We start from the raw sequence: 27,685 nt of genomic DNA, 5'->3' as shown, positions 1-27,685 counted from the left end.
CGCTACCCTACCGCGGACGCGCTCGAGCCAACACCACGCGACAAGAGTAGATACAAGATGGCGACCGTTTTAGTACCAGAGGAATAAGTGCCGTGAAGGATAGGTATGGTACTTTTTCAATTTTCGCCTTTCTTTACAATTCGTGTCAGTTGTAATAGTGTACACATTCCTCTGAAAACTAACTAGCATGTTTGATAAACAATTCAAACCCTGACGTATTGACCCCTAAAGTATTTAGACTTGGCTTGACAATATTAGCTTGGTTGCTGCTAGCCATGTAGCTAGCTATGTTACTCACCACGTTAGCCAACAAACTAGCTAGATACTTTATTATTTTACTAGCGATTGTTTAGCTATCTTACGCTAGATATTCGATTTGTGTTTATTTAGAAGATACATGCCGCCAGACAGAGAAAGAAAGCACAAGGGCACCTTAGGCGCGCGCACGAGCCTTCGCTATCCTCCTCGATAAGTTTACGAGTAGGTTCTTGTCAGCAGTAACGTTAGTCGTGTTATAACTATAGATAGATAGTGACATCACGGATAGAAGAAGGAGCGGTTAGTTACCAGTATTTTGGTGACATTGTTAGCTAGAGTTAGTTTTCAAAGTTGTCTTGCGGGGATAATTTACCAATGTCGGGTGAGTTAATGAAATGGTAAACACGTTTGGGAAAGCTTGCTAGCTAAGTTAGCAGGTTTGAAAACACATCTCTCGCTATTTGTCAGTGTTGACTGGGTAAAATTAGGCAGAAGCAAAGGAATGTCCTTGCTAGTAACTGCCCACCAGATCTATTGTGGATTAAAAAAACGGAATAATGTATCACGAATGTCGATGGTTATAAAACCACAATTGCATTGATTAAATGTTATATAAAAACAGTGGGAGTCAAAGGGGTACAATGTTGACAGACTCAGTCAAGGCATGCCAGCCAGAAACTCCTTCAGTGGTAACAGCTAACGTTACTTATTTAAATCATACACAGGGAGTCTTGAATGGTAAACAAACACCCCTTAGAACTTGGACATGTGTAGTCAGTGTCAGTCTTGTCCTGTTTCTCCTCCTAAATATACTATAGATTGGTTCATGGAGAAGGGTAACAGTAGCTGGGACTGGCATCCTCTGATCCTCAAGGTTAGTTTCCTTTTGATCTTCCTATCCATCTCTTTCTCCATTCCCTTTCTATATCCATCTCTTCTCTTGCCCCTTTCTCTTTGTAAGGCTGCCTGTACACATACAAAGGGTGCTCTACCCTCCCAGCTCAGCCCCCCTTTGTTTTCCAGGCTTAAGTCTCCCTTTGGCCTCATTGGGGGGTGATGATGATGGAGCTGAGACTCTAAAACAGAAATCCCCAACCCCAGCAGTTTTCAAACTGTGCTACGGAAGTGCCTAACCCCCCAGGGTTATGCAAACTGTTTTAAAGGGTACATTAGAGGAAGGAAATCTGTAATGGCAGAAAACCACATCTAATCACCACAGTCAACATGCAGGATATCGTCCTGTCTTTTTTGACAATAAGTACCCATGTTAGAGAGCTAACTGGTTAAATGCGTGACCACAAGTTATTATAAAGACCAGAATGGGTTGTGGGTTAAAAAGGTTTTGATACAATTGTTTTCACTAACATGCATCTTGTAAAACAAAGGATCTCTTCATACGATTTGGGTAAGGCCTTTAGTGAGCGGAGATTAGAGAAGTTTAAAGAGTTTTGTACAACTGCCTTTCTCTCTGTCTCTCTCTTCCTCCCCAGATAAAGCCATGCCGTGGGACCGCCCAGTTTCTGAGCTCGCAATGGTGATCTGAAGCCCCAGTGTGGACGTGTCACATCCACACTCGCCTACCCACAGACACACACACGGACTGAGCCACCCAGCAAGTGTGTGCGATGGACAGGTGTAAGCACGTGGGGCGGCTCAGGCTGGCCCCAGACCACTCCATCCTCAACCCCCAGAAGTGGCATTGCGTGGACTGCAACACCACAGAGTCGGTGTGGGCCTGCCTGGGCTGCGCCCACGTTGCGTGCGGCCGCTACATCGAGGAGCACGCCCTGCAGCACTTCCTGCAGCATCGCCACCCGTTGGCCATAGAGGTCAACGAGCTCTATGTCTTCTGTTACCTATGTGACGACTACGTGCTCAACGACAACGCGACGGGAGACCTCAAGCTGCTGCGCTCCACGCTCAGCGCCATCCAGAGCCAGCGCTACGAGGTCACCACCCGCTCAGGACGCACCTTGAGATCGGCTAGCGCTCCGCCCGACGCCCCCCAGCCCTGCGGCTCCAGCGAACTGCAGCTGAGGGACGAGGACCGCATGTTCACGGCGCTCTGGCACCGCCGCCGGGCACTGATGGGTCGAGTGTTCCACACCTGGTTCAGCCTAACGGAAGGGGGGAAGAGGAGGGAGGAGGAGGAGAGGCAGAGAGAGGAGGAGGAGAGGCAGAGAGAGGAGGAGGAGAGGCATAGAGAGGAGGAGGAGAGGAGGAGGAAGGAGTTGAGGGAGAGGAGGAAGACGTTGAAGAGGCAGCTACAGGAAGCGTTGGAGAGCGCCCCACCCAGGAAGAGTCATCGCCTGAGGAGAGCCAGCCAGAGAGCTGCTGCCGCCGCTGCTGTCACCCCCTGCCCCACACGAACACGCACCACTTACACACCCCAGACCCACCTCGCCCCCCAACCAAGAACCCAGAGCCCCGCCACTCACACCTCCAAGAGAATGGGCCGCCCCCCTAAAACCTCCGCGCCCAAACCCTCTCGCTACTCAACCCCCTCTTCTTCCACCAAAGGCAAACCCAGAGCATCCTCTGCCCAAGCCCGGACTGCCCCCTCCCCGGCCCCCCGCCGTGCCCCCTCCAAACAGGGCGACTCGCCCCTCAAACGGCGGCCCACTGTCACTCCGGGTGTCACGGGTCTGCGTAACCTAGGCAACACGTGCTATATGAACTCCATCCTGCAGGTGCTGAGCCACCTTCACATCTTCAGGGAGTGTTTCCTCCGGCTGGACCTGACGCAGGCCCTGGAGCTGCTGGCCTCGGCTGTTCACGGCCAGCTGGTGGTTCCCAGCCCCGGGGGCCCTGTGTCGTCCTCCCCGCTGGTCCAGAGGAGAGGCCCCCAGGTGGGTGCTGGGCTAAGCGGGGGGGCCTCCAGGGCCCGGAGCATGGAGCTGATTCAGCCCAAGGAGCCCAGCTCCAAGCACATCTCCCTGTGCCATGAGCTGCACACACTCTTCCAGGTGATGTGGTCGGGCAAGTGGGCGCTGGTGTCGCCCTTCGCCATGCTGCACTCGGTGTGGCAGCTGATCCCAGCCTTCCGGGGCTACGCCCAGCAGGATGCCCAGGAGTTCCTGTGTGAGCTGCTTGACAAGGTGCAGCACGAGCTGGAGAGCACAGGGACTCGCACGCCGCACGCTGGTGTGTCAACCGGACAGAGACATCTCATCAAGCAGGTGCTCAGCATAGTCAACACCATCTTCCACGGTCAGCTCCTCAGCCAGGTAAGAGAGAGAGAGGCACACACTCTCCCAAACACAGATATACACAGACTGATACACACTTTTATACTGATAAACACACACACTTTTGCAATTCACCAGTCTGGACATGGTTTAAAAGGGATTAAAGGGCCTTTACATTTATTAGTAGTGATCTTACTGGAGGGATTTGGATGGGGAGGTTTTACTGCACATTGTGCGTGACTGTTACCACATTTTTGTCTTGATAGTAATATAAAATAAATATATATAAAATACAATATGCCAAAATGATACTGTCTAAATGTGCTTGTCTCCAATCAAGAAATGGGGACATTTCAATGGCAGATCAACACATTCTGAAGCTCCGTCATTTTAATAGTTAATGGAAGGGTAAACCCATTTTCAATTCATAAACTTTTCGACAGAACCCCTTTTGATTTGAACGAAACCTTCCATACTTGCCCATTGTAGAACGGCTCAGAAATTAACTTTTTGGACCCGAATGCCAAAACACTCGAGATAAAAGTGCTCGAAGTTGACCCCTTTTGCATACCATACCAAGAGACATCCATGTCTTCATCAATGGAAAAGATAAATGGTTGAGATTTATGTAATTTTAAAGTTTACAAAAAGCGTTGTCAAACTACTTTATAATTACTTGATTTTTGTTTTGTTATTGACATTTTTTTAACCTCTACCGTTCAAAAGTTTGGGGTCACAGAAATGTCTTTGTTTTCCAAGAAAACATACATGAAATGAGTTGCAAAATGAATAGGAAATATAGTCAAGATGTTGACAAGGTTAAAAATAATGATTTTTAATTGAAATAATAATTGTCCTTCAAACTTTGCTTTCGTCAAAGAATCCTCCATTTGCGGCAATTCTCCAAGATGTTAGCCAATCAGTCTATCCGTTTGTGTGATCCTGTGACCCTGATCCTGTTTACAGAAGCAAATACTTTTTATGTGAAGGTGGGTGCTGTATATAACAACTATTATTTTTAGATCTTAGTCTCTATTTTTACAAAATTTACTTGTACAAAGATTTCGGATTGAGAATGCCTTTATTTTTTTCTATACCTTTCTGGAGTTGGAGCTCGCCGAGTCAGGAACGTCTGTCTGCGCGCAGGCTTGCTACTCGAGCGCCGGTGCGCACTGAAGGCTAGGAGCAGAGAAGTGGTTATCGGATTGGAAAACCTGATGCGCTGTGGGAAAATCTACGTCTACAGGTCGTTGCACACCTGTGCTGAAAGACCTCTAAAAAACATTATGTATCTGTTACTGTGCCTGCTCTTTACTCAAAGCCATCCTGGATTAAATAGGCTGAATGATCAATGGGTGAGTGAATAATCTTCGCCTTATGCCCTACAATTTGCAAACACTCCGACGAGACCATGTCAATACCACCAGGAACTAGGTCTCTCTCTGCAATTACATGTGTACCACTCTCAAACGCAACTGGACCTATACTTGATGGCATTCTTCCAAAATCAAAAACTATTGTATTACTTTTTTTCCTGTGTCGAAAGACTCAGTTCATCTTATTGACAGTGGTGCTGGCTCCACCAAGTCCTCACTCATTGGGCAATTGAGATATATTGTTATGCTTTTATTGTTGATCTCTGGTAACGTGCGACCAAACCCTGGGCCGGTAGATACCCTGCAATCTCTACTGACTCCCTATGATTTTGAAAACAGAGCAGGTTTTGGCCTCTTGCATGTTAATGTCAGAGGTCTATTTCCAAAAATAGACATGATTTAGAATATGCAGACGTAATGGTTTTATCAGAAACTTGGCTAAAGAAATCTGTGTCAAATAACTCAATTTCTATTGATGGGCACACAGTTTTTTAGAAAGGCTCGGGTGAGTAAAAGGGTTAGAATTGAAATGATATCTGAGTTTAACACCTCTGAAATTCTCTCGATTACCAAAGCCAAACATTTTGAATTGCTTGCGGTTAAAGTGAACGTAAATAAGGACTACCACATCACTGTAGTCTGCTGCTACAGACCGCCCTTGGCTTCGGGAGACGCACTTAACTCTCTTTCTGATGTCCTGCACAAGCTAAATGACTCTGAATTCATTATTTTAGGAGATTTGAACTGGGACATGTTTAAATCTGTATCGAACTCTTTTACAGAACTGTGTGACTCTGAATCTCGCTCAATTAATTAATGTGCCTACAAGACCGAATCCCAGAGCACCTAACAAATCCACGCTTTTGGACATTATGCTAATCAATACCCCTCACATATACACATCAACTGGGATATTCTGTAATGATATCAGTGATCACTGTGCAATTGCTTGTGTTAAAAATACAAAAATGACCCAAGCCAAACAACGTTATATTTTTAAAAGACATTTTTAGACAGTTTGATGAGCAAGCGTTCTTACATGATCTGTACCATTTAATATTGACAGAGTAAGTCTGATTCCCAATGTTGACACTGCCTGGGACTATTTTTATATATCTTTTTTATTTTACCGTTATTTTACTGTTATTTTACCAGGTAAGTTGACTGAGAACACGTTCTCATTTGCAGCAACGACCTGGGGAATAGTTACAGGGGAGAGGAGGGGGATGAATGAGCCAATTGTAAACTGGGGATTATTAGGTGACCATGATGGTTTGAGGGCCAGATTGGGAATTTAGCCAGGACACCGGGGTTAACACCCCTACTCTTACGATAAGTGCCATGGGATCTTTAATGACCTCAGAGAGTCAGGACACCCGTTTAACGGCCCATCCGAAAGACGGCACCCTACACAGGGCAGTGTCCCCAATCACGGCCCTGGGGCATTGGGATATTTTTTAGACCAGAGGAAAGAGTGCCTCCTACTGGCCCTCCAACACCACTTCCCGCAGCATCTGGTCTCCCTTCCAGGGACTGACCAGGACCAACCCTGCTTAGCTTCAGAAGCAAGCCGGCAGTGGTATGCAGGGTGGTATGCTGCTGGACATTTGTGTCGATTTGGGATAAGCATTCCCCAGTGAAGAAATGTTGAATCGGTGGAGGGGACAATCCCTGGTTTTCAGATAACTTGGCTGAATTAATTAGAAAGATATACATCTCTTGGGCTCAAGCTAGACATACAAATGCTCCTGTTGACTGGACCTCCTTCAGAGCGCTAAGAAACAAATGCACAGGATTGATCGGGAAGTCCAAATCAGATTACTATTTAAATGCTGTCACAGAGAGCCTAAACAACCCTAACAAGTTCTGGAAGCTAATCAAATCAGTGTCATGTTCTAATGTATCCTCTGGCCTTCCTGACCATTTAATGATGGATTCTAATGAAGTGAAGGATAAAGCTGATTTTGTAGGGGTTTTTAACAATCACTTCATATCTGCTGGTTCAGTTTTTGATAATGGTGGAGCCCAGGCCTCTAATGTAAGCTCTGTTCCAGTCAACTATGATATAGGCCCTCGTGTGAACCATTTTAACTTGGAGCCTGTTTCTTATACTGAGGTCTACAAAGCACTAAAGGCTATAGACAGTAAAAAGTCTGCAGGTCCAGACAACCTGGACCCCCACCTCTTAAAGTTAGCAGATGGTATTATTACTGAACCTGTTGCTCACATTTTCAACTTAAGTCTCTTGACCAATTCCATACCCAGCATTTGGAAATCAGCTTATGTCCACCCACTACTGAAGGGTGGAGATCCCTCAGATCAGGGGTCGGGAACCTGTGGCTCTTTTGATGATTGCATCTGGCTCGCAGATTTAAAAAAAAATCTCTTTTTTTTAATATATTTTTTAATTTTTTATATTTGATCCCCTTTTCGCCCCAATTTTCGTGGTATCCAATCGCTAGTAATTACTATCTTGTCTCATCGCTACAACTCCCGTACGGGCTCGGGAGAGACGAAGGTCGAAAGCCATGCGTCCTCCAAAGCACAACCCAACCAAGCCGCACTGCTTCTTAACACAGCGCGCCTCCAACACGGAAGCCAGCCGCACCAATGTGTCGGAGGAAACACCGTGCACCCACCCCCCTCGGTTAGCGCGCACTGCGCCCGGCCCGCCACAGGAGTCGCTGGAGCGCGATGAGACAAGGATATCCCTACCGGCCAAACCCTCCCTAACCCAGACGGCGCTAAGCCAATTGTGCATCGTCCCACGGACCTCCCGGTCGCGGCCGGCTGCGACAGAGCCTGGGCGCAAACCCAGAGACTCTGGTGGTGCAGCTAGCACTGCGATGCAGTGCTCTAGACCACTGCGCCACCCGGGAGGCCTATTCTCACTTGTTTTAATCCATCCATCGATTTTTTTCACTGCTCGTGTACTGTTCAGGGCTGCAGGAGCAATTGTCCATTATTTTAATTAAATGATACTGGCCTACGTTGGCCGTTGCTAGGTAAAACAGGTAAACGCCTCCTTTTGAATCAGTCTGCTCGGTCATTAGCTCAAAGCTAACCCTTCGACGAAGAAGATTGTGAAAAGAAAAAAAGATGACGAGTATCGTACATTTCAGGACGAATGGACCGAAGAATTCGCCTTTGTGGAGAGAGCAGGTTCTGCGGTGTGTCTAATTTGCAATGACAAAATTACATCGATGAAACGGTTGAATGTAAATCGGCACTTCGAGAAATTCAGAGGCTTATTATACTGACATTTCGTTGAATTCACTTTTAAAATATATTATATGGCTCTCACTGAAATAAATGTCCAAATTATTTGCTTTCATGGCTCTCTTAGTCAAAAAGGTTCCCGACCCCTGCCTCAGATGCTAATAACTATCGTCCTATCTCCAAACTCCCTATCCTAGCCAAAGTCTATGAATCACTAGTGAACTCACAGTTAAAAAACTTCTTAATTGAAAATAACATACTAAGCGAGGTTCAGTCTGGCTTTAGATCGGGGCATAGTACCACAACTGCAGCTATGGCAGTGGTAAATTACATTATAAATGCACTTAATAAAAAGCAACATTGTGTTGCTCTGTTTGTGGATTTATCAAAGGCATTTGATTCAGTTGACCATTAATTGTTGCTAGCTAGACTCAGAAACATTGGTCTCAGTGAAGGGGCAGTAAATTGGTTTAGGAACTATCTTTCTGACAGAACACAATGTGTATATACTGACAATCACAAGTCTAGCTTTCTTGAAATTAGTAGAGCTGTGCCCCAGGGTTCCATTTTAGCTCCTGTGTTGTTATCAATTTTTATTAATGATTTGGGAAATGGGATGCAACCAGCAAAGTTACATATACAGTATATCACAAAAGTGAGTACACCGCTCACATTTTTGTAAATATTTGAGTATATCTTTTCATGTGACACTGAAGAAATTACACTTTGCTACAATGTAAAGTAGTGAGTGTACAGCTTGTATAACAGTGTACATTTGCTGTCCCCTCAAAATAACAACACACAGCCATTAATGTCTAAACCGCTGGCAACAAAAGTGAGTACACCCCTAAGTGAAAATGTCCAAATTGGGCCCAAAGTGTGGTATGGCCACCATCATTTTCCAGCACTACCTTAACCCTCTTGGGCATGGAGTTCACCAGAGCTTCACAGGTTGCCACTGGAGTCCTCTTCCACTCCTCCATGACGACATCACAGAGCTGGTGGATGTTAGAGACCTTGCACTCCTCCACCTTCCGTTTGAGGATGCCCCACAGATGCTCAAAAGGGTTTAGGTCTGGAGGCTTGGCCAGTCCATCAACTTTACCCTCTGCTTCTTTAGCAAGGCAGTAGTCGTCTTGGAGGTGTGTTTGGGGTCGTTATCATGTTGGAATACTGCCCTGTGGCCCAGTCTCCGAAGTGAGGGGATCATGCTCTGCTTCAGTATGTCACAGTACATGTTGGCATTCATGGTTCCCTCAATGAACTGTAGCTCCCCAGTGCCGGCAGCACTCATGCAGCCCCAGACCATGACACTCCCACCACCATGCAGACCAATTTGATGCAGTGTACGGCGTATGGTCTGGGCACTGACAGGCTGACCCCCTACCCTTCAACCTCTGCAGCAATGCTGGCAGCACTCATCAATCAATCAATCAATCAATTTTATTTTATATAGCCCTTCGTACATCAGATAATATCTCGAAGTGCTGTACAGAAACCCAGCCTAAAACCCCAAACAGCTAGAATGCAGGTGTAGAAGCACAGTGGCTAGGAAAAACTCCCTAGAAAGGCCAAAACCTAGGAAGAAACCTAGAGAGGAACCAGGCTATGAGGGGTGGCCAGTCCTCTTCTGGCTGTGCCGGGTGGAGATTATAACAGAACTATGCCAAGATGTTCAAAAATGTTCATAAGTGACAAGCATGGTCAAACAATAATCATGAACAATTTTCACTCATACGTCTATTTCCCAGAGACAACCTCTGGATATGACGCTGAGCACGTGCACTCAACTTCTTTGGTCGACCATGGCGAGGCCTGTTCTGAGTGGAACCTGTCCAGTTAAACCGCTGTATGGTCTTGGCCACCGTGCTGCAGCTCAGTTTCAGGGTCTTGGCAATCTTATAGCCCAGGCCATCTTTATGTAGAGCAACAAATCTTTTTTTGAGATCCTCAGAGTTCTTTGCCATGAGGTGCCATGTTGAACTTCCAGTGACCAGTCAGTATGAGGGAGTGTGAGAGCGATGACACCAAATTTAACACACCTGCTCCCCATTCACACCTGAGACCTTGTAACACTAACGAGTCACATGACACCGGGGAGGGAAAATGGCTAATTTGGCCCAATTTGGACATTTTCACTTAGGGGTGTACTCACTTTTGTTGCCAGCAGTTTAGACATTAATGGCTGTGTATTGAGTTATTTTGAGGGGACAGCAAATTTACACTGTTATACAAGCTGTACACTCACTACTTTACATTGTAGCAAAGTGTCATTTATTCAGTGTTGTCACATGAAAAGATATTCTCAAATTTACAAAAATGTGAGGGGTCTACTCACTTTTGTGATATACTGTATATGCAGATGTTAGTCATATATTCATGTGCTCCTTCTCTGGTTCAGGCTGTTGAAGCGCTTCAGACTGCTTTTCAGTCACTGCAGGCCTCCCTTTATGGTCTTGCATGTACAAACAACTAAATTCATGACCTTTACCAGAGCTAGAACGCTCAGAGAAGGTTAGCATTGTCACATCTGGTGGCTTATACATTAAGAAGGTGTTATCCTACAAATACCTAGGTATTTGATTAGATGACAAGTTGTCCTTTAAAGTTTATGTGGATAATCTTGTGACAAAGCTTAACTTGAAATTGGGTTTTTATTTTTGTAATCGGGCTTGCTTTCCACTTATGCCTAGAAAGAAGCTTGTTCAGGCCACTTTTCTCTCTGTAATTGATTATTATGACTTGTTGTAAATGCATGCAACCTCATCTGTCTTACCGAGACTGGACTCTGTTTATCATACATCCTTGCGCTTTATTACAAATGCCAAGTCACTCACCCACCATTGCACATTGTACCACATGGTAGGTTGGACCTCACTTTATATGCGCAGAAAGATACAGTTGTATGTGTTCATCTACAAAGCCCTTTTGGGTAAACTTTCTCTTTACCTCTGTAGTCTGGTCTCCTTCACCACCAACAGTTACCATACCCGGTCTGCTAGGTAGCAACCGCTGTGTCCGATTTCAAAAAAGCTTTATGGCAGAAGCACACCATGCAATAATCTTACAGCGCTCAGGCACCAAAACAAGCCATACAGATACCCGCCATGTTGTGGAGCCAACAAAAGTCAGAAATAGCATTATAAATATTCACTTACCTTTGATCTTCATCGGAATGCACTCCCAGGAATCCCAGTTCCACAATTAATGTTCGTTTTGTTCGATAAAGTTCATCTTTATGTCTAAATACCTCCTTTGGTCCAGACAAAGTCAAACAGTTCCATTACAGTTCGTAGAAACATGTCAAACGATGTATAGAATCAATCTTTAGGATGTTTTTATCATAAATCTTCAATAATGTTTCAACCGGACAATTCCTTTGTCTTTAGAAATGAAAAGGAACAGAGCTCACTCTCACGGCCGCGCGCCTGACTTAGCTCATGGCATTCTGCCAGACCCCTTAGTCAAACAGCTCTTATTCGCTCCCCCCTCACAGTAGAAGCCTGAAACAAAGTTCTAGACTGTTGACATCTAGTGGAAGCCTTAGGAAGTGCAATCGGACCAAATTTACACTATCATGGATAGGCAAAGACTTGAAAACCTACAAACCTCAGATTTCCCACTTCCTTGTTGGATTTTTTCTCAGGTTTTTGCCTGCCATATGAATTATGTTATACTCACAGACAACATTCAAACAGTTTTAGAAACTTCAGAGTGTTTTCTATCCAAATCTACTAATAATATGCATATCTTAGCTTCTGGGCCTGAGTAGCAGGCAGTTTACTCTGGGCACGCTTTTCATCCGAATGTGAAAATAGCGGCCTCAGCCATAAGAACCTCTTATGGCTGCGATCCCCGTACAGGGATCAACATCCTGGGAAATTTCAGAGTGACTAACTAAAAATACAACGTCGTAACATTGAACATTCTTGAAAATGCAAGTGTCTTACATCCTTCAAAAGATTAGAATCTTGGTAATCAAACTACGTTTTCCGATTTAAAATAGCTATTACAGAGAACAAATGCCATGCTTTTGTTTGAGAAGAGCGATCAACAATAACAAACATTTTCCGCCATGACAGTTTTGACAAATTCACATCTGAAGGTAAAATTATGACTTACATTCTGATATCTTGCTCTTATTTCTATTCCTGAGGGTCCCAGTGATCAAAGGAAGTGCCGTTTTCTTTGATAAAATCAATTTTTATAGCCTAAAACGAAACATTTTGTAAACCGTTTGTGTCGTGATTTCCATTTCTATCAACTTTTTACGGAGCATTCGACGTAATTACACACAATAAACAATCGTTTATCTAGTCATGGTTGGTTCCATTGCAATCTTCTGGATATTTGTAACACAGCCAAACTTTATTGTTTTTTTTGCGGGGTGTATTGACCGACGTGAACTGATTTGAAGACAACGAGCACATTGCGCACCAATAATATTAGCCAAGCTTCGTTGATTGACTGTATTTCTGCCCAATGACCACTGATCTTCTTGAAATCTAGCTGGGTAGATAGCCAATGAGCTGAGGTAAACGCCAGTATGTGATGGTTATGGGTTGGACCACCATCCCTTGTTTGTAAACGCGCGCGTAACGAAAACATTCTCGCCATTGACCAACAGACTATTTGCAGTCACGCTTGTTACGCACAGCGGTGTTTTGGAAAGTAGTATTTTGGAAAGTGTTTTTGGCGAATAAATCATGGCGAATAAATCAGGGAAAGCGAAGTCCAAGTCTATGTATACAGATTTGCACCAGATTATAGAAGAGATTGATCGGGAAAGTGAGACAGATTTTTTGTTTGAGGAATCTTTGAGTGAACACATTTATGATCCAAACATTGAGGAGCTGTTTCTGCAAGGACAGGACGTACTTCTGGACTGGTAAGTGCTAATGCCGTTTTATGAAATATAAATATATATATATATTTTAGCAAAAATATATATTTAAATTTTTTTTGCAATGAAATGTGTAAAGTACACATTGGCTATAGTGTGTATGGATGTGTACGACCCATAACCTGTGTGTGTTGTTTGTGTATGTGTATGTCAGATATATATATATATTTTAAAAATGTTATTCAAATGGAATGGAGTAGAACAGCAAACACACACATATGTGTTCATATGCCACAGTTCATTACTGCAGGCATGACTGTGCCTCAGGGCCAAAAGGGCAAAGCATGGAGGCGTCGTTGTGTTCTGTGTCGCATGAAGTCCCCCATCACCTGCACCACTTGTTCAGTTTGCCTCCGCTTTACATCAGAAAGAGACTGCTATGGGACATGGCACAGGCAGCAAAATATTGTGTAGAGGACTTCCCAAGGGTCTACCCCCGTTTTTTATTTATTTATTCTAATATATTTTTTGTGTGTTAGAATTGCTTTTTGATATGTTGTATATAGTTATTTGCACTGTTGTATATAGTTATAGGTAATTTCACCAATTCGGCCACTTGGGTACATTTGGGCAACTTGTGTGGGACACCTGGGTGACTTCATGCTAAATGTCATGTAGCTCGCCCATTCCTGAAGTTATCAGTCTGAAACTTTGCACACCTACAGTTGACCTCTTGTGTTATCCATCAGAATTATCTCCAGCATCCTATGTGACTGTGTGGGTTTTCTAGTACATGTGAAAGATGATGCTACAACAATAAATGTATGCTCTTTCTCTTTTATTCCACCAGATCTACTGTGTTATATTCTCCTACATTCAATGAACATTTCCACAAACTTCAGAATGTTTCCATTCAAATGATACCAAGAATATGCATATCCTTGCCTCGGGCTGAGCTACAGGCAGTTAGATTAGTGTATTTCTTCAGGTGGAAATTGAGAACAAGGGATGCAGCCATAAAAAGTTATTAATGTAATATCTACATAGGCATACAGAGGCCCATTATCAGCAACCATCACTCCTGTGTTCCAATAGCACGTTGTGTTAGCTAATCCAAGTTTATCATTTTAAAATGCTAATTGATCATTAGCAAACCTGTTTGCAATTATGTTAGCACAGCTGAAAACTGTTGTTCTGATTAAAGAAGCAATACAACTGTTCTTCTTTAGACTAGTTGAGTATCTGGAGCATCAGCATTTGTGGGTTCGATTACAGGCTCAAAATGGCCAGAAACAAAGACTTTCTTCTGAAACTCGTCAGTCTGTTCTTGTTCTGAGAAATGAAGGCTATTCCATGTGAGAAATTGACAAGAAACTGAAGATCTCGTACAGTAAGGTGTACTACTCCCTTCACAGAACAGCGCAAACTGGCTCTAACCAGAATAGAAAGAGGAGTGGGCAAGATGAGCAAGATGAAAAGTACATTAGAATGTCTAGTTTGAGAAATAGATGCCTCACAAGTCAACTGGCAGCTTCATTAAATAGTACCCACACAACACCAGTCTCAACGTCAACAGTGAAGAGGCGAATCGGGGATGCTGGCCTTCAAGGTCATTTACAACATTGTATTTCTACACTGTACACTGTATTTCTGATCAACTGTATTTCTGATCAATTTGAGGTTATTTTAATGGACAAAATATGTGCTTTTCTTTCAAAAACAAGGGAATTTCTACGTGACCCCAAACTTTTGAATGGTAGTGTATATTTTTAAAGAAATTATAAAATAGTTTCACGACCCTGTTTGTAAGCATTTTAAATTATATAAAACTCAACCATTTATCTTTCCCAGTGATAAAGACATGGATGTCTCACCCTGTAGGGTGGGGTATGCAAAACTTTGAACACCTTTTATCTCCTGAATGTTTTCAGGTCCAAAAATCAATTTCAGACCACTTCTTCCATGGCCAAACATGTATGGAAAGGTTTGTTTAAATCAAAAGGGATGCTCTCTAAAAGTGATTGAATTCAAATCGATTTATCCGTAAGAGAGTGCGTGAGTGTGACTGAACGTGTGTACTTTCTGCTTCGGTGTGTGAAAGAGAGGAGTGTCTTGAGTTCTCTGAGCATACATCCACACCTGCTCTTTCCTAACAAGGGTGTGTGTGTGAGTGGGGGGGCAGTGTTTCTAAAGCTGTGTATCTCAGACAATCCAGTTCCTGTGTGTGCTACTGTGTTAGTTAGCTCAGCTGCCCTTGGCTTGCCTTCACACAACTCTCTTTCATCCTCAATTTCTCCCTCTCACTCTTTCACCCCCCCAACTCTCTCTTTCTCCCTCTCTGCCCCACCTCTTTCTCTCTCTTCTCTTCCCCCTCCATCAGGTGACGTGTCTAGCATGTGACCACCGCTCCAACACGGTGGAACCTTTCTGGGACCTATCGCTGGAGTTCCCCGAGCGTTACCACAGCAACAGCCGGGAGAGCGCAGCGCAGGTCTCGTGCCAGCTGACGGAGATGCTGGCCAAGTTCACGGAGACCGAAGCCCTGGAGGGCAACATCTACGCCTGCGACCAGTGCAACAGTGAGTGACAGAGGCACACATACACAAACGTACACAGTGAGCACACACAAACACGCATTCATTCAATGGTATGTTTGTTAGAGGTACAATAATTTTGCCAAAGCAGTTAGTTTTCTCAATTTTTCTGTCTGCATGTCAAACTACCATTCAGTGCTATAGTTAGACTGAGTGAGTATTCACATAGCCCTGTCCAGAGCATGTGGCCGGAGCTGGAGCGGAACATGCTAAATTTGACTTGAGCAGGTTTCCCAAAGGCTGGAGCGTCGGCCTTCTCGCACACTCCAATTTCGCTCCAGTAGCGCTCACTTCACAAGCTCAGGGCATGCCCGGACCAGCATGCATTTGTAGTCTACTTGTGTGTGGCATTATCCCCTTGCTTTAGTTACTGTTATCTAGTATGCTACATATTTTCAGAAAGGAACTGATAAAACACACAGGTGAAAAATCAAGGTGCCTTACAAAGATGAGGAGCAAGAGAGGGAGTGCAGTGATGTAGTGTCCACAACTAAAGAATCACTGGGGAATCTGAAGACGGGTATCCCGAAAGCATGATGGTGTACTTAGTACGTGCACACGCTAACAGAAAGGAATGAGTTTGGTAGCTAGCTAAGTGTGTCATTGTAGCAAAGTGTTTATAAACAAAAAAATTGATCTCTTAAACCCCTTAAGGTCGATATCCGCGCCCTGTGGAAATCTTATTAGTATAATACAAAAGTTCCCATAAAAATCTTTTTAAGCTAGATATTTTTCGTGGCATTGGATGCGTCTCCATCCACTGCATCTGCCTATGTCGCATTTCCGCATCTGTGGTGAAAGGTGACAGAGCTAAGAGCGGTGTTTCTCACCATGAGATATCCCGAAAATTGGTCTTCACACAAAATCGTCTGTAGCGTGTGAACGGTTTGGCGCTCAAACTATTACGACCCCTCTATGGACAGATGACCTCTCTCACGTACATGATGTTGTTCTCAGTTTTGCTCTATGACCCCCACAAACTGCTTGGGACTCGTCTGAAGTCGGTACAGCCGATCTGCCAACTTCTGTCTGTAGCATCCAAACAGTTTGGGCTACACACTAATATGACCCTTCTGTGCGAAGGTGAGACTCTCACGACTAGGTTGGTTGTTTTGCTCTAGGAAGCCCACAGGCCTCACGACTCGTCTAAAGGTCCCCCGGTACCAGATGAAAAAATGAGTGGAAGTATATATGGAGACCATTTAGTGCCAAAAATAAGGTGTTAATAAATACATGTAAAAAAAAAAAAGAAAAAAAAAAAAAAAAAAAAAGAATGTTTGCTGATCTTTCTTATATCTCTCAGATATAGGACAGACATTTAAAAACAAACTTCCTTTAGATTTTTTTTTGGGGGGGACTATTTGTTCCATGTAGTGAATATTTGTTCCATGTAGTGAATCTGTTATTCATTGCGTTTGTATGGGCTAATAGCAGTAAGGCCAAAACATGTTTTTCATTAAAAAGATGTATAAATTGTGTTGATACTTCAAGGGGTCTTAAAATTCTAAATCAAGTAGCAAAAGGATCCTTGGTATGACACTTAAAACAATTCCATATAGCTTAGTAGAACCCCCCACCCCGGCTTAGACAGTATTTAGAGACAAAAATAAGGGGTTAAATACATGTAAAAAAAAATATATATATATATATATATATACCGTAATAATATCAAATGTTTCCTGATCTTATATCTCAGATATAGGACAGATACTTCAGAACAAATTACATTTTTATATATATTTGGGAACTATCTGTTCCATGTAGTGAATGTTATTCAATGCGTTTGTATGGGCTAATAGAATGAAGGTCCCCCCCCAAAATGTATCAAATTATAATATATTTTTGTTATAGTCCAACGGGTCTTAAAATTCCAAATCAAATAGCTAAATGATCCTGTGATGCCCGGGGTTACTGTAGTTAAACCACCCGAACCTCACTCACTTAGACAGGGCAAAGACTCTGGGTTAAATGTTTAGTTCATTTTTGTTCTATTATCTATACAATAGGCCATCATTGGTTTTGGCTCAATAGGCCTGGCATATTCTCTTTCAAGGAGGTAAGCACTGCTTCATGAGCGATGAGCGGGATTTCCACACGCTCAACTCCTCACTACTCTGGCACTGTCTGAGGTGTCCCTCTAGTGTGCAAGTTGAGTTAGTGTGGGTTAATGCTCACTCTTGTCTCTAGGTAAGCGGCGGAGGTTCTCCTCCAAGCCTGTCATCCTGACTGAAGCTCAGAAACAGCTGATGGTTCACAAACTGCCTCAGGTCCTGCGCCTGCACCTCAAACGCTTCAGGTACTGACCGCATTATGACCACACGATGACTATAACACACCCATGCACCTCAAACACTGCAGGTAACCATTGAGCACATAGCAACTGCTCAAGAACCATAACACAACCATGCATTTGAAACACCCTAGCTGTCTTATTTGGTGATTTGGTCTGTTGATGTGCTTGTGATTGGTTGTCAGGTGGTCTGGGAGAAACCACAGGGAGAAGATCGGGGTCCACGTCAGCTTTGACCAGCTCCTCAACATGGAGCCATACTGCTGCAGAGACCCCTCCCCCAAGGGCTCGCCATGCTCCAGTCCCGCCCCTGCCGGCTCCCTGAGCCCCAAACACTTCCTGTATGAACTGTCCGCTGTGGTGATGCATCATGGGAAGGGCTTCGGCTCTGGCCACTACACTGCCTACTGCTACAACAAAGAAGGAAGTAAGAACATCTCACTCACAAAATACATTTTTATGTAAAAGATTACAAATACAAAGGTGACACACACAACCTTCTCTTGATACATTTTCTTGGAATTGACCTACATCTAATACCCTTTCTCTCTTCTCCCTCTGTCAGGGTTCTGGGTACACTGTAATGACTCTAAGCTGAACGTGTGTTCTGTGGAGGAGGTATGTGGTGCCCAGGCCTACATACTCTTCTACACGCAGCGCTTCACTCAGGACCAGGACCCACTGAGCCCCGCCCCATACCCTCCTCCTTTGTACCTCAGCAGTCCAGTGACATGACATCAGCATTACCACCACCACCAAAACATCTCAACCCCCCCTCTCTCACGCTCTTTCTTTGTGTTCATTTTATCTCCTCTGGGGGGAGGAATGATAATTTTATCATTTATTTTTCTAAAAGACACAAAAGACATTTATTTTTGTCTTTGTGAATTTCTTGTACATGTTGTTTTAAAAGAAAAGGAAAACGTGTTTGATAGTGTACAGGTTTATTTTATCAAGAGTATCAGCCAAGTTGTGCGTTGTATTATAGTCACGCCTTTACAGGAGTAGAGACAGACTTTGGCCAGGTGTGACTGTGTAATCTAGTTCAGATTTATTCAGGTGTCAACCTTCTGCTCTTCTGTGCTGTTTTTATTTTTCTCAAACGATTTGAATCATCTAAAATGTTTCTCACAGCCACTTTAGACAGTTGACTAAGGGATGTCAGTCAGTCAAATTCTCAACTGGAATGTAGACTGAAACAGATAATTCCCTCCATAAATAGTTTTTTTTAGAGTTTAACCCCTTTAGTTTCACCAGAGACGTAAGGGAAAGCGAGACACCTCCCTCGCTCCTATCTTCTGGTTCATCTTAATTTATCCACCATCTTTGGTATCGCTTTCTGTAGTAAGTCCGGTCGGTCAGGAAATGGTTCATAATTGACTACTGACCTCACGCCAAAGCACGAGGGAAACGTTTCAAAAGTATCTCAGCTTCTCCAAAAACAATTACAGAACATTTGCAAGATATATTCTTTGACTGGTTTTGGAAAATCTATTTTATAACCAGTTTCCAAAGGGATGTTTGTTTTTAGCTGAATACTGCCCTCTGTCCAGAATGTGGTGCTGGAGTTTTTAGGCCTGTTGCCGCCTAACTTTTGGTTGGCATCCCTACAGCATTTGCGGCTGCCACAGTCATAATTGTCATAGAAAAGTGCCCTTCGTTATCAGAACATATCTATTTTTGTAGTTCCTTTGCCAGAAGTGTATTCGGTATCAGTTATTTGTAGCAGAGACTGTGAAATGCAGTCCTACCCAGGCCAGCATTTAGAATATTGAATGTATTTTTGTATACTTGAACATCGAGGATGTTTCACAAAAGTTGTTAAAAAAAACAAAACAGGGCCACTGACTGTTCGATTTTTATAGTTTTGTAATTGATTCCTTCCCCCTCTAGTTGTTTGGAATCACCAGCAGGTCTGACCCGTCTCTCCTGTGTGTATACCAGCATATGTGTTCACACAATATAGTTGGCTCTGTATAATGTAAGTATAAAATAGCCAGACTGATGCAAGTAGATCCTTGCTGTGTGTTTGTGAGAGATCTCCATGCTGGTACTAGCTTAACTGCTCTCAACCTAAATGCTGTTCATCTCTAGATTCACCTTTTGGGGAGAATTCAAAGCACATTTCCACCCGATATGTTTGTTGGCATTGTGCTCATACTGCCTCGGGTGTGTACACATTTATGGAAGTGATACTATGCAAATTCTTACCTCAATTTTTAGAGAATTACCTCATGAGAATATATTTTAATTTTTCTAAGAAAACACTAATTTCTTGTGTACTTTTTTAAAAATCTGCACCACTTAATTCAGTTAAGGTTCCTACCATGCTGTAGCCCTCACACAATCCCCTTTCACTTGACTAAATAGGGCATACATAATGGCTGCCTACTAGACTCAAGATTTGTATATCATGACGAGACGCTCATGTCTCCCCCCCTAACAATGGCAGTCGTTGCCCATAGAAATGCTTTGGACAGATTTTGGTGAGGGTGAAATCTCTTGCTTTGCCTTTTCCTCTGATAGAATCTACTGGACGCCTGCAAGGTTGTGTAGGAACAGTGGGCTCCCGAGTGGCGTAAGACACTGCATCTCAGTGCTAGAGGCGTCACTACAGCCTGTATCACAACCAGCCGTGATTGGGCGGCGCACAATTGGCCCAGCATTGTCCGGTGTAGGCCGTCATTGTAAATAAGAATTTGTTCTTAACTGACCTGCCTAGTTAAACAAAATAAATATAGACAATCAAGGATATCTTCCCAGTGAAGGAATACAGAGACAATTTTTTTTATTTCAATAGTTTTCTTCTTACAAAAACATTTCCAGGGAATTCAAAATGAAGCACTACATTTGAGTACATAGTGGCAGCAGCCATTTCAAAGATATTTTACAAATCGCTTCTCCAGTATTTGTTTCTTAGATGAGTGCAGTCCCCTCCCTGTATCATGAAGCCAAACATACAGCTGTAGATGCATGGTTGTCTAGTCGTCATCGTTCCCACCCGGAACTCGAAAGGGAGTTGTACAATTTCAGGGTTCTGACTAGTAACAGTCAGGACCCAATGACCAGAACACTGTAGGGTCAGGCTGAAAGACCGCAGTCTGAACCAGGAACTGTATAGCAGTAAGGGCCAGGAGTTTTTCCTGATCAGGTCACATGATTAGGAAACACCCCCTTCCCTATGCATACTTCGAGGGAGAGGGTACTTTATTTTGGTAAGGAAAGGTTTGTTTCTTCACATTCTTACTGGGTCTAAATACTGGGTGTTCTAAGCAGTAGAACTGTAACAGTTTGAGATTCTATAGCAGTTCCGGCTTAAGAAGATTGCAGAGACACCACTGTGTCCACAGATCCTTCTAGCAAGGGGGAAAATGACGACTAAGCTTTGTGGTTCAATGTCACCAAAATAAGAGGGAAAGAAAGATTCAGCCGCTGCTACATAAGCTAGTCCCATGCTTACTCTTAAGTAGCGGTAAAATGCATTGTGAGGTACCTTACAGTAGCATCTTTCATAGCCCTTACTGGCTGCTCTCTGCCAATGTGGGAGAAATGGGAAGAGACCAAAGGAAGGTTCTGTATTTAGATGCTGTTTTTCTGTTGAAGTGCAGGCAGATGGTTCAGTGTGTATTCTCTGTATTGGGGTGGAGGGGTTGTGGTGCTGTTTGAAAGAGGTTGGGTTCAGTATTCAATAGTCGTCCCCTCGGCTCACCACCTCCTTGCAGGTGGGCCTGAGCAGGATGGTGTGCTCGAACTGGGCGGTGTAGGAGCCCTTGGTGTCGCAGAGCGGGGGGTAGGGGTCCACGATGCCCAGGTCGCACAGGTTCTTCAGGGCCATCAGGTACTTGCTCTCCCCCAGCCGGTCCAGCCAGCGCCGGCAGAACGCCAGCGTGCCAAAGTTCTCGTTGATCACGTTCAACAGGTGCTTCGCCCGGGGGAGTCTGGGGAGAGAGAGGGGTAGAGATAGAGGGTGGAATACACAGTCCAGTGTTCACACAGGCAACCAACTTACCTGATTGGGACGTGTCCCACATCAAAGTTTTTCATGTAATGAGAACACTCCATGTCATCATGGACCACGCCCTTCCCTGTGCTGCCAAATGTCTCGATGGCGTACACCTCTCCCTCCTGGTGGTGCAAAAGAGGGAATCAGTCAGAAAAATGCACTTATTGGGGTAGGAGGACACTGCTGCAGTCAACCAAATACATGGGGGCAGGCAATCCTGTTATAGAAACTCCTTTATCATCGATGGCATGCAGGTATTGTGTTACTGGCTAATTGGATCTGGCACGGTTCCTAAGCACATCATTACTCGGTCACCCTCCCACAGCACACCATTAACTCAGCATCATTACCCAGTCACCCTCCCACAGCACACCATTAACTCAGCATCATTACCCAGTCACCCTCCCACAGCACACCATTAACTCAGCAGCTCTTTCTAACCTCGCCTCAAACGCTCAGTAAGACAGATACACACCTCCATCCTGGTAGCTTCTCCTCCTTTGACAATGGGGACAGTCTTGCCTGCATGTATCCTGTACTGGCCAATTGAGTGGCCGTTCAGGTTTCTGATTGGCTTCACTGGAAATTATCCAAATTAACATTTGTGAGGAATTATATTCGGTCATAAATTACAACAAATTCACTGTGTGTGTGTGTGTATATATATATATATATATATATATATATATATATATTCAGTAGCTCAGTACCTTGGTATGTTTTGCCGTCAATCTCCACCTCGTACGACTCCATCACTTCCTGAATTCTCTCTCCAACGTCACACAGACGCACGTCGATTCCAGCACACTGATGAAGCATGATTGAGATGAGACTGAACATTTGAACTACACTTACTTCAAATTATATCAAGCGACCTCAGGAATGGATGGCGTGTGAATGGATGTCGGACCTTGATTCCAGTATTGGTGGCGTCTCTCACTGCCTCCAGCAGTTTGTCATACTTTGGGTTGAACGTGACGGTGAAGGCACAGTCAATGATCCGACCTGAAAACACAGTGGGAGTGAGCACAGCATCCTACATGGTCTGAGTGGTTAGTTGTGTGTGTTTATGTGCCAAGTATGTTTTGATGTGTGTGTCAGCTGAACCGTGTGTGTGTACGGTGGCAGGGGTGTACCGTTGATGTGTGTTCCGAAGTCGATCTTGCAGACGTCGTCGTACTGCAGTACGGTGGGGTCTCCAGCGTTAGGGGTGTAGTGAGCCGCACAGTTGTTCAGAGAGCAGCCGGTGGGGAAGGCCAGGCCTGCATTCAGACCATTCTCCTTGATCAACTTCCTAGAACAGTTCTCCAACCGCTCACTTAAACACAGAGACACACGCACAGAGAAATTTGTTATACAGAAAGAGATGGGATAAATTGATAATGAAGGGATGAAAGCGCAAGAACGGACGTATGCAAAAGACTGACATATAGAAAGAATAGGAAGCAACATCTCAGCTGTGATGATGAAGGCTCACCAGATGTCGATCATGGTCATGCCAGGTTTGATGAAGCTGCGGACGTGCTGGCGGACCTGTCTATGGGCCTCAGCAGCCTGTCTGAAGTCGCTCCACATTTCCTCGTTGGCCTTGTCCAGAACTCGCTTCTCTTCATTGGTGGTCCTCCACGCCGCGGTACGCCTGCACCAAGGGGAATCAGCAACAAGGTTAGCGGTCAGCAAACACACACTGTTGTTCCCATCACTGTGTGAGAAATTCACAAGGGGTATCAGCAATGAAGTTAGCAAACACAAACATTTTGTCATTGCACAACTACCTGGAGGATCAACAACAAGGTTAGTGCCCACGCATACATCTTACTCCCCCACCCAGCACCGTGACTGATGGGGAATCAATGCAAGCATGGCTAGAAGATAAACCAAACAAGTTATGCTGAGGACGACAACAGTGTTTTGGGTGTTGTTAGAGCTGCAATATGTAACTTTTTCAGCGACCTGACCAAATTCACATAGAAAAGTGTGTTATAGATCTGTCATTCTCATTGAACGCAAGACTAAGAAGCGGTTGGTCTGTTCTATGTGCGATGTTTCTATGCTTCCTGTTAAGTTTCGTTTTTACTTTCAGTTTTGTAAACCAGTTTCAAACAGCTGAAATGACAATATTTTGGGGTATGAAAATATATTTTACAGCAGTTAAGATTGTACAATGATTCTCTACACTATACTTGCTTGTTTGTTTTGTCGCAAACTATTCGAATTTTAGCAACCAGGAAATGGCGGAGTGATTTCTGCATAGCACATCTTTAAGAGCCCTTTATGTCAATGAGTTTCACATCAGTGAAGAGATCCAAGGTGAAGAATCACCCTTTCACTTCTGTTTGATAACCACACCGACTTATGCATGTATGCCAGGCAGCACGGTTTATTTTAGAACAAACTCAAACCTCCCTCCCCAGTTTGTGTTGAAGGTTGGACAGGTATAGCATAATGATCAGAGGAGCTGCCACTAGTATAACACAGTGCTGGGGAAATAAGAGGCTGGGCCCCGCTTCCACAGTAACCAGGAACAAACTACACACCAAGCCAAGAGTAGGTGTTTTGTGAGATTGTGTGTATGAATCTTACCCATCCTGTAATGGGGGGTATTCGCATTCCTGACCGATAGGGAAAACGCCACTTGGATACAAGTCACAGATGGGCACAGACGGGGGGTCAGTCTGAACTTTGGCTGTGAAAGACCGGAAGAAACAAACAGTCACATAACCGCTCATTACTAGTTAATAAACTATCTAGAAGGTTTGAGTTGGAATTCCAGAGGTGACAAAGCAATATTCAGGGAAAAGCCAAACGTGCCCATTAGCCTGAGGACCTGAGGGGGAGGCACTCAGAAGGCTGCAGGGTTATGGTTATGCTCCAGAGTGCAGCAGTACGGCAGAGAGCCAGCCAGTCATATCCATCACTAGATCATAGTCTACTCTCCCATTGCACCCTATACATGACCAGACAAAGTGAAAGCCATAACTCTCAAGTGTCAAATGACATAAGATCAACTCACGTCCTTTCTTCTTTTTCTTCTTCTTCTTCTTTTTGCCTGCCGAGTTCTCCCCCTCGTCTCCATCTGAGAGAAAAAGGGAGGAATTTGAAGTCATTTAGTCATATTCAAATGTCACACCAGAGTTTATCAGCTCCTAGCAAGCCATGTATTGGTAGATGTGTATGTAGTTATGTGTGAGGTCATCTCTACGCTGTCCTTATGGGCCAGACATGTGGATGGTTAAGGGTGGTTAGGATTTGGGTCACAACAACAGGACTGAACCCAGATCAGATGCTCCACAGCAGGGTGTGATGAGCCATGGTTGGAGCTCGGCCCATGTGGTTTTGGGTCTGCCTAGTATTAGGCTATGGTAGAGTACTGTTATGGTCTCTTACCATCCTCCCCGTCGTCTTCTTTCTCTTTGTCCTCCAGAGCCTGCTTCTCCAGCTGTTGTGTCACGTCAGCCACTCCATTGCCCTCAGCCTCGGTGCCGGCTGCTGCAGTCATAAATTGCACAGAGACAGATACACATGGGTGAGCTCATCCTATACATCTTACTAACCGCGACATGGCGGCCGTGGCGACCACAGCTCCATCACAACAGAGCACATCCAGGAGACCCGGGGGAGGGGAGGATGAGAGATGTGTTATGTGCGTGCAAGGGAAGGTACTGTCCAGCAGGGAAGTGATCTTTTGGACTGTGGACAATGATCCCATTCCGCAAAGTGTATCCCCGAGGTCAGGGACTTGGCAGGAGAGGCGAGAGTATTAACATCTGTGTATAACCTTGGGGGCCAGCCCACACAGCTAAGCCTGCTTTACTGATGTAAACACAAATTACAAGCTAAATGTTGTGTATGTCAATTTAAAGGGCAACTGTCTGACATCCATTAGAAAAATGCATACGAGCTGTAGTTAGTTGAGTTTGTTACGAGAAGATGGGTTGCTCGAAATAGCACATGCTGAGGATAACGTTATGTCAGCAGTAAGTTTGCAGAGTTCAGTGAGCATGCTGTCTGAATCAAAAAGTATCTTGACATTTCATAGCTAGCTAGCAGGCAGCGGGACAATCATTGTGGTCAATCATGCGTAACTAGTTAAGTGTTAAATATATACGTTATTATGAAACAGATCATAGTCTGTGATAGTTACAACCTCGATCATCGAAGTCTATGGAATCAAACGGTATTCTGGCGTTTACGTTATGTAAGAAAGTCAACGTTAACATAACAGCATTCCACCACACATGAAATATCAGAACTTGGCTTTGAACTTGCTAGCGACTTGTGGAACATGCCAGCAAAGGACTACGAACTGCGGCTAAGCTAGCAATATATCTAGCCAGCTAACTACTAGGTTTGCTTGTATGACTATTTCCGTCTGTTTACTGACATTTCGGCATTGTGGTCAGATTGACAGAAGTAACGTTATCGCCCCATGCTTAGCTATCGAGCTACGGGTGTGTTATGAGAACGAGGCGTGTTTCATAAGGCCTGGCGCACGATTCACAAGGCACACTCATCCGTGCGGCTCAGCGGTAACTGGCATGTCTGTAACTCTTACCGGGGCCTGCCGACTTCTTCTTCTTCTTTTTCTTCTTCTTCTTGGCTGTCTCCTCGGAAGGGTCTACCTCCTCTTTCTCTTCTGCATCTCCGTTCAGGACCGTCTCTTCTTCGAGCTTCTGCTCGGTTACCTTCTCCTGCACCACATCCGCCATGATTGCAGGCGTTAGTGGAAAAGGAAGCGCGGTGGTTTGTGGGTACGGTGAGTGAGAAACTTGCCGAATCAGCTGAACTCGTGCTGTGCTTGCTGAATGCAAAGTTGCTGTAGAAATTAATTCATGGATCACCATCACAATTATCCTAAAATATGTATCCCCAGAGACAAAATATCATACACAGTGAACAGCCCCGATTCAACAAACCTGGTTAATGTGTTAGAAAAATATGTGAATGTATGTTGTACTATACATCTTAATAACCTTTACTTTGTATTATTACGAATGAGAAAAATATTGGCCGCTAGATGGCAGCATGTATTAATACTAGGTAACAAAGGATTTGGAGAAGGGCCCATATATTTCCATACACTTATTCCAGCAGCAGGAGCAATTTAATAATCGTCAGTCACCACACAACAAGAACTCTATTGCAACCAGCTTCCAAATTCTCTCAAGAATAGCCCGACTCCATGCTCTCTGCCCTAGGCTCCTTCCCTGATCTGGGAGAACTGGGAAAGCCAGGTGAGGAAGCAGCACATCCCCAGTAGTAGGCTTCCACCATTCAGTTCAGTTTCACCTTTAATCTGAAGTCTCCGGAAATTAGGAGAGGAAGCCAGTTCAGCGTATTGACATGATGCCTTCTGGTTGTTTAAGGATGCTAAGGCTAATTCAATAAAGACAGGAAGCTGTGCCTGCCTGCTCCGTGGTTCTTTGGGGAGAGAGGGATGGAAGTACATCATTTTAAAAAGATTGTACAGCTGCGTTGTTGGAGACACACACTACTGCTCTGTTCAGTCTCAATGTGACTTTTGCAGTCTGAAGATGGACATTTTTGCTCTGCCCCTAATAATACCTCCTTCTGCACTTCCACACCAGAGGAAACCATCCTCATTAAGTATGTCAGACAGCCCTCTCTTTTTCTGTTCTCCAGCAGCCTGTCTAGCATGGACTGATTGGGCTTGTGTTTCACAGGGTGGCTGATACTGGTGGCGCACACTACCACAGGGACACAGAGAAGGAAGGGGCTAGTTGGTCTACCTCAGACAGACCAATGAGGTTTCAGTTTCACACAGACACACACTAATTGTATAGGAAGTTAACCTGGGACTATTCACAACAGCTAAATGCATTTAAATGTATGAGAGACGTGTGTGTGTGTCTACGCGCTGGGTCTACATGTGGTACAGGGATCACCAGCTGTT

General features: G+C 44.3%; 2 protein-coding genes across 6 annotated transcripts; one reads left to right on the top strand and one right to left on the bottom strand.

The window, feature by feature from the left end:
• On the top strand, nucleotides 1–20,530 carry LOC129838874 (ubiquitin carboxyl-terminal hydrolase 44-like). 5 transcript variants are annotated; one of them, XM_055906112.1, is made up of 7 exons: nucleotides 3–103; nucleotides 1,077–1,132; nucleotides 1,749–3,485; nucleotides 15,265–15,463; nucleotides 17,666–17,774; nucleotides 17,954–18,195; nucleotides 18,334–20,530. In XM_055906112.1, exons 3-7 carry the CDS (start codon nucleotides 1,884–1,886, stop codon nucleotides 18,501–18,503), a joined length of 2,322 nt encoding a protein of 773 aa, XP_055762087.1. In that variant the 5' UTR covers nucleotides 3–103; nucleotides 1,077–1,132; nucleotides 1,749–1,883; the 3' UTR covers nucleotides 18,504–20,530. The 5 variants fall into 5 exon arrangements, with proteins under 5 accessions (XP_055762085.1, XP_055762087.1, XP_055762084.1 ...); XM_055906110.1 differs by lacking the exon at nucleotides 1,077–1,132 and having other exon boundaries at nucleotides 1–103; XM_055906109.1 differs by having other exon boundaries at nucleotides 1,077–3,485.
• LOC129838876 (methionine aminopeptidase 2-like) lies at nucleotides 20,523–26,615 on the bottom strand. The gene is made up of 11 exons (XM_055906113.1): nucleotides 26,327–26,615; nucleotides 25,159–25,260; nucleotides 24,785–24,847; nucleotides 24,355–24,457; nucleotides 23,249–23,410; nucleotides 22,908–23,089; nucleotides 22,682–22,776; nucleotides 22,482–22,578; nucleotides 22,247–22,350; nucleotides 21,778–21,893; nucleotides 20,523–21,706 (listed from the first exon to the last, which is right to left on the bottom strand). The coding sequence occupies exons 1-11, from the start codon at nucleotides 26,613–26,615 to the stop codon at nucleotides 21,454–21,456; spliced, it is 1,566 nt and encodes a 521-aa protein (XP_055762088.1). The 3' UTR covers nucleotides 20,523–21,453.
• Nucleotides 26,616–27,685: the final 1,070 nt, after the last annotated feature.

Source organism: Salvelinus fontinalis, chromosome 39, assembly GCF_029448725.1.
Source record: "Salvelinus fontinalis isolate EN_2023a chromosome 39, ASM2944872v1, whole genome shotgun sequence".
In the NCBI taxonomy this organism is placed as follows: Eukaryota; Metazoa; Chordata; class Actinopteri; order Salmoniformes; family Salmonidae; genus Salvelinus; species Salvelinus fontinalis.
Note: the sequence above shows the minus strand (reverse complement) of the source record. Positions and strands in the feature narration are given on the sequence as shown.